Genomic DNA, 5,805 nt, shown 5'->3' with positions numbered 1-5,805 from the left:
GTGTGTGTGTGTGAATAATGTCGATAACAACCCCTTGATTTGCATGCATGCACTCAAAGCGAGACCGACCTAAATCAATGCGCGGACATGTAAATCTTCTCCTTTTTTCTGAGCCACTGTAAAAAATAAAAACTTACACAAATTTCTAAAAGGTATCAATATTGATCTTGAAAAAAACCTCTTGATAAAACAAAGCCACATATATCATTAAAAAAATAAATAAATAACAAAATCTCCACAAAAATTATCTTTGGTTACCTGAGTGGAGTGAAACTCAACTTATACATTTATTCTATGTACAATTGAAAGTCTTTTGTCTATGCAGTGTACATTGTGAAAGGCTTTTCATTTCTTGTTCACTTTTGCATTTTACATTAGATGTTTGCTCTAAATTTTTGTGAAGTGAACCAGTGCATGACACGTGGAGGTCCTCTTCTTGCTTGAAATTTTCAAGCTACATTATATATAGTATAGATATAGATGTTTTCTTCTCTTTAGACCTGTAGGAAATTCATTTTTATTTACCCTTCAAAGTTCAAACTCGGAGAAAGTAATTGGTTTGGTGTAGGAGAGACGGCCGTGACAGCCGCCAAGTGTGAAAGCGGCTACGGACCCGACACTGGCCGGCGGAGCGACGTCGGTTACCGAAACCGCGCAGTTAAGAAAATCCTCTAGGGTTGTCATTCTTTCCTTAAAGCTGCGGTCTGCGTTGTGTCATTCCCTGTCGCTCGCGATACATTTTCAAGGTAGCGCATGCCTTCAGAGTTGGGCGTTTGTTGCACGTAAACTCACTCTCTGTATGCATGAATGTATGGCGTGCTAAAGAATCAGAATCGGGATGGGACAAATAATTGATGAACTCTCGCAGTTGACAAATTTGTGTGGTTGAGTTGATAGGCACAATGACCTCCATGACTGCCTTGTAGATGCTGCGTTTTCCATCATACTCACTTTTTTTTTGCGGCAATCATCTAACAACTATTTTCTTCTTGCTAGGGATCTTTAGAAACTGCCCTTTGTAGAATACAGGGGTCTTATTCGTCTTCATTGTCTGTGTTCTTGTGTTTACTGACCTCCCTTTGTTCTGCTAGTGTGCCCATCACAGATTTCTTGATGTTTTTTTGGGTCGCATGCAAGTACCTCATCTTATCTTCACATGTGTGCAGCGCTCTACAGAAGTCCGCGATGGTCATGTCTTGATTTGAGCTTTTTTTCTGACATATTAACAGGTGTGTTGCGAGGAAGTTATTGTCATGTACAAAGAGCCACAGAATCTCTGCATGCAGCCGAGGTTGATAGCTACTTCCCATTGTATGCATCCGTGGTTCTCTCTCACGTATAGTGAGAAGTGCCTATGCACATTACCCCTTTTCAAGATCGACAACTGGAGTATCTTCCAAAGCCAGCTTTGGCGTCAGGGGAGTTGTCACTTACACTTCTTACCAGATAAAGGTCCTTTTTGAGGTGAAGCGCCTAGCACAGCAATGGCTCTTCAAAACATTGGGGCTAGCAATCGTGATGATGCGTTCTACAGGTACAAAATGCCCAAGCTTGTTACCAAGATAGAGGGAAGAGGGAATGGAATCAAAACTAATCTGGTGAATATGGTTGAGGTTGCAAAGGCTTTGGCCAGGGCGCCAGCCTACACCACCAAGTTTTTTGGATGTGAACTTGGTGCGCAGTCCAAATTTGATGAGAAAACTGGCACTGCCATTGTCAATGGAGCACATGACAATGCAAAGCTTGCTGGGCATCTAGAAAATTTCATAAAGAAATATGTCCAGTGCTATGGATGTGGGAATCCTGAGACTGAGATTTCTATAACAAGGAATCAGCTTATAAAATTGCAATGTGCTGCATGTGGGTTTGTATCTGATGTAGATATGAGAGATAAGTTGACCACTTTTATCCTCAAGAATCCTCCGGATCAGAAAAAGAAGACTGATAAGAAGGGCATGAGGAAACCTGAAATAGATCGAATGAAAGCAGGTGAGGCACTTGATGAAAATGTAAAGAAAGGGAAAAGGGATGCACGGAAGAAGAAATCTGATGAGAACGGCGATGGCAATGGTCATGTAATAAAGAAAAAGCTGAATGGTTCTGATGATGGGGACCACTCCCCTACCTCTAGTCAGTCAGGTGATGGTGAGGAAGTAGCTGAGAACGATGATGTAGAGTGGCTTACGGATACATCATCCACTGCAGCACAGCAGCGCATCAAGGAGCAGCTAAATGCAGTGACAAGTGAGATGGTTAATCTGAATATTGCCAGTGATGATCACAGGGTTGTCAAGAAAGCTAATGATCCAATCGTACACGAAGGAAGCAATATTCCAAGTAAATTTGACAAGAAACCATCAGTGAAAGATTCTTCCCTAGAGAAAGAAGAGCTAGTGAAGGAATTCAGAAAATGTTTGGAAAGTGGATTTAGTGCCATGCAGCTTGCTGCACATTTGCAAAGGGTACAATCTCCAACTTCTGAACAGGAAGCAATGAATGCATACTTTGAAGCTTTGTTTGGTGGCCTTCGTAAGGGCGTCGCGAAGGATATAGGTAAGAAGAAACTTTTTTTGTCCAAAGCAATGGAGGGTGAGCATAGCCAAGAACTCCTATTGGGTGCTGTTGAAGCCTATTTTTCATCTGGACCTGCCGAAGTTTGTAAAGAAATTGCCCTGGTCTTGAAGATGCTCTATGACCTGGATATTGTGGAGGAGGATGCAGTTTTAGTATGGTATGGCAAGAATTCAGCTAATGGCCAGGTGAGGAAGCTTGCTACGCCTTTTGTTGAGTGGCTTCAGAATGCGGAGTCAGAGGATGAGTCATCTGCAGTGTGAGTAGGCACTGCTCGTCAGTAATGTTGTAGGATTATACACCAGTTTAGGCAAGGTTTTAACATCTGGGATGACTGCTTTGGTGTCATCGGTTATGTTGTAGGGTTATACACCAGTTTAGGCAAGGTTTGAACATCTGGGATGACTGCTTTGATGTCATCGGTTATGTTGTAGGGTTACAAGTTGGTCTCAGAGCGGTTTATGGTACTCACTTTTACGTATTGGCTGTGTTGATTGTGACTCTTAGGATGCATTAATGTAGCATCCAATGTCGATGCATTTATTAGGTTTATATATGGGGCTTATTAATACATTGGGAGCTGGTGTTTCTAGACTCAGAGACTTCAACGGCTTTTGTGTATCTTACTCTTGCTTGCATAGATGGGAAGCACTGTTCTATACTGGATTACGCGGTCATAATGCTGTCGCTAAGTTCACTGGATTGTTTTGATTGTTTGGATTAGGTGCCCATGATACTGTTACTAAGTTCACTGGATTGTTTCGATTTTGCTGGAACATTTTAGCTTGTTCTTGCTTTTGTTGGGGCTTTTATATTTGCTTATTTGAAGTGCAGTGAAAACGAAAAGCTTTATTTTGTGTATGATTGGTTTATGAGTATTTATCTCTATTTTTCATTCTTGCTTTGGTGGATGTCCGAAGGTCCACTTGCATGATAGTGCAATGGTTCAATTAGCTGTGTCTTCGCTCCCGTTTGTAACTTAAATTTTATGTGAGCTTGGAAATGAAGGTTCCGGTGTTATCGCAGTGCCTATGATTGCTTTCTTCCTTATTTGACTTTGTGCATTTCTTGCCTAACCATGTAATGGAAGTGATATGCTTTCCTTCAAAGCCCCCCCCCCCCCCCCCCCCCCCCCCCCCCCCCCAAAAAAAAAAACCCCGAAACCCCCAATTTCTTGATGTCCCTCCTTTTTTTCCCTTGCTCTTTACTTCCCAATAGACTTCCATGCTCTTTCCTCTCTCTCTTCTTTTCCTGATGAATATGGTAGATACAATCTAATGGAGAAAATAAACTAAGAATTGCTCCAAGAAAAATTTTTCTCCATCTAGTAAACAGTGAGCCTCTATAATAGTTACCCTTTCTAAATTATGATATGTAAGATGTCTGAAATAGTGGCAGCATTTGACTACATTTTATGAGTATGCAAACCCTTCCTCAATTATAGGACAAATCCATGTTGTGTCTTCATCATAAGGACTATCCTTCTCATTGAAGCTTGTAGAATCTTCCCAAGCTCATTGCAGTCTCTTTTTGCATTGTTTATAGTTTTCCTTAGCCTCAAGTTTGGACATTTTAGGGTCCCTTTATTTGCTTTAACCTACTTATGGAGTTTTTGGCTTCCTTGCCTGAATGTTCAATTCCATCACTTATCTCTTTGCCATGTAATTTCTTGTTTATATTTTGTTTCTTGGGGTTTAATCTAAATTCAACGCTATTATTCACCGCTTCTGTAGTTGTTTTATATCCTACTACTTATTTCCATGGTATCTCATCCTTTACAACCATCTTGTTGCCAACAAAGAACAAGATACTTGTGGGTGTCTGTTGCACGTACCGAAGCAAGGGACTTGCCTAACATTGTGTGCGAGCCACAGATGGTTTCAAGCACGCAACTAGTTTAAACTAGTAAGTTCAAAGATGACGATGGTGTGTCACTCACCGCTCTACGTTTGTTGTCGTTGAGAATTCCTCGTCGCGAAGAAGAGGGAGCCGTTGTTGCGTCGCGCTCAATCGCCTCGTCGCCATCGTGTTGCCGCAATGCTCGATCACATATACACACACACTCTCTTTCGTGCGCGCACGCGCGCGTGCACACACTAGTACACAAAGGAGACGGAGAAAGAGATGGAGCAAGAGCACTCTTCTTGCATTGCACAAATGAGAGAATGAAGTATCTTAGGTTTAGATTAACTTTTATATGGGCTTGTCCGTTTATATTTGGGCGTCCACACTTAGCCACTCTTACCCAAACATTATAGGTTCCAATTTTAAAGTGCGTCTCTCATCGGCGATCACTCTTAATCATTCTTACCTGACCGATCAACTTGACCAATAACATAATACACTACTAGCGGGTCCGACAAACCTGACCCATGTCTACATAAAAGGTGTTCTCTTGGTGGCGCCGGTGGTTAACATGCTTCCCTTCTTGAAGTAGATTTTGTCCTCGGAATATAACAGTGTAGCATCGGTGTCCATGATAGGAGTACCTATAGCAAAAGAAAAACAACATTGTGAAAGCTCAAAGGTAGCATGTGCATGTGTGCAATAAGTGAGATGCATACATGATATTTTAAGAACTGAAAAAAAAAATCATGAATTGTAACATTGTCAGCTAAAACATGCGTAATACTTGAATGAAATGCAATTGAGTTAAGGTCTATTAGGTTGACTATAAAAGAAGTACGCAAGAGTTAGAGCTAAAGTAAGTATTAGATTGACCAACGTTAATTAAAAAATATCGATTAAAAAGTAGTTAACCCTATGAATACTCGTCAGGGTGTAAAGACTAGTGATCTTGTCACTTATACCTTTTAAGTGTGATCAACATAAAATATAAGAAAGTTTGTGCTATTTGCTTTCACTTTTTTTTTTCTCTTTTTTGTTCTTGTCATAGTTGTTACAAGTAGCTAGGGGGCTCGAGGTCTCAAATATCAGCAGTTGGGAGACTCGAGGTCTCAAATACTAGCTTGAGCATAAATTAGCTGGAAGACTTGAGGTCTCAAATACCAACTTAACACATGGACTTCCATAAAACAAGTTACACCTAGGTGGAATAAGTTAGAGAGAACTATATCCTCATAGCCTAAAACATTACTAAAGTTACTACACTTAATAGACTATTGAGAAATTAAAGTCAGCAATTAAGTTGCTTAGTTTAGCCTAAGGTCCTGATACCTACTTAAAGCCAACTAGTAGATCAAACTCAAAGAGAAGAACAGTTTGAAAAAATTA

General features: G+C 40.6%; 1 protein-coding gene across 2 annotated transcripts; it reads left to right on the top strand.

The window, feature by feature from the left end:
• The first annotated feature begins 590 nt into the window (after positions 1–590).
• On the top strand, positions 591–3,192 carry LOC147430565 (eukaryotic translation initiation factor 5-like). 2 transcript variants are annotated; one of them, XM_086493157.1, is made up of 2 exons: positions 591–746; positions 1,230–3,192. In XM_086493157.1, the coding sequence occupies exon 2, from the start codon at positions 1,485–1,487 to the stop codon at positions 2,832–2,834; it is 1,350 nt and encodes a 449-aa protein (XP_086349283.1). In that variant the 5' UTR covers positions 591–746; positions 1,230–1,484; the 3' UTR covers positions 2,835–3,192. The 2 variants fall into 2 exon arrangements, with proteins under 2 accessions (XP_086349283.1, XP_086349284.1); XM_086493158.1 differs by having other exon boundaries at positions 703–782.
• Positions 3,193–5,805: the final 2,613 nt, after the last annotated feature.

The sequence above is a fragment of the Adiantum capillus-veneris genome, chromosome 21 (genome assembly GCF_014529385.1).
Source record: "Adiantum capillus-veneris isolate H3 chromosome 21, ASM1452938v2, whole genome shotgun sequence".
Classification (NCBI taxonomy): Eukaryota; Viridiplantae; Streptophyta; class Polypodiopsida; order Polypodiales; family Pteridaceae; genus Adiantum; species Adiantum capillus-veneris.
This window is presented reverse-complemented; position numbering and strand designations above follow the sequence as displayed.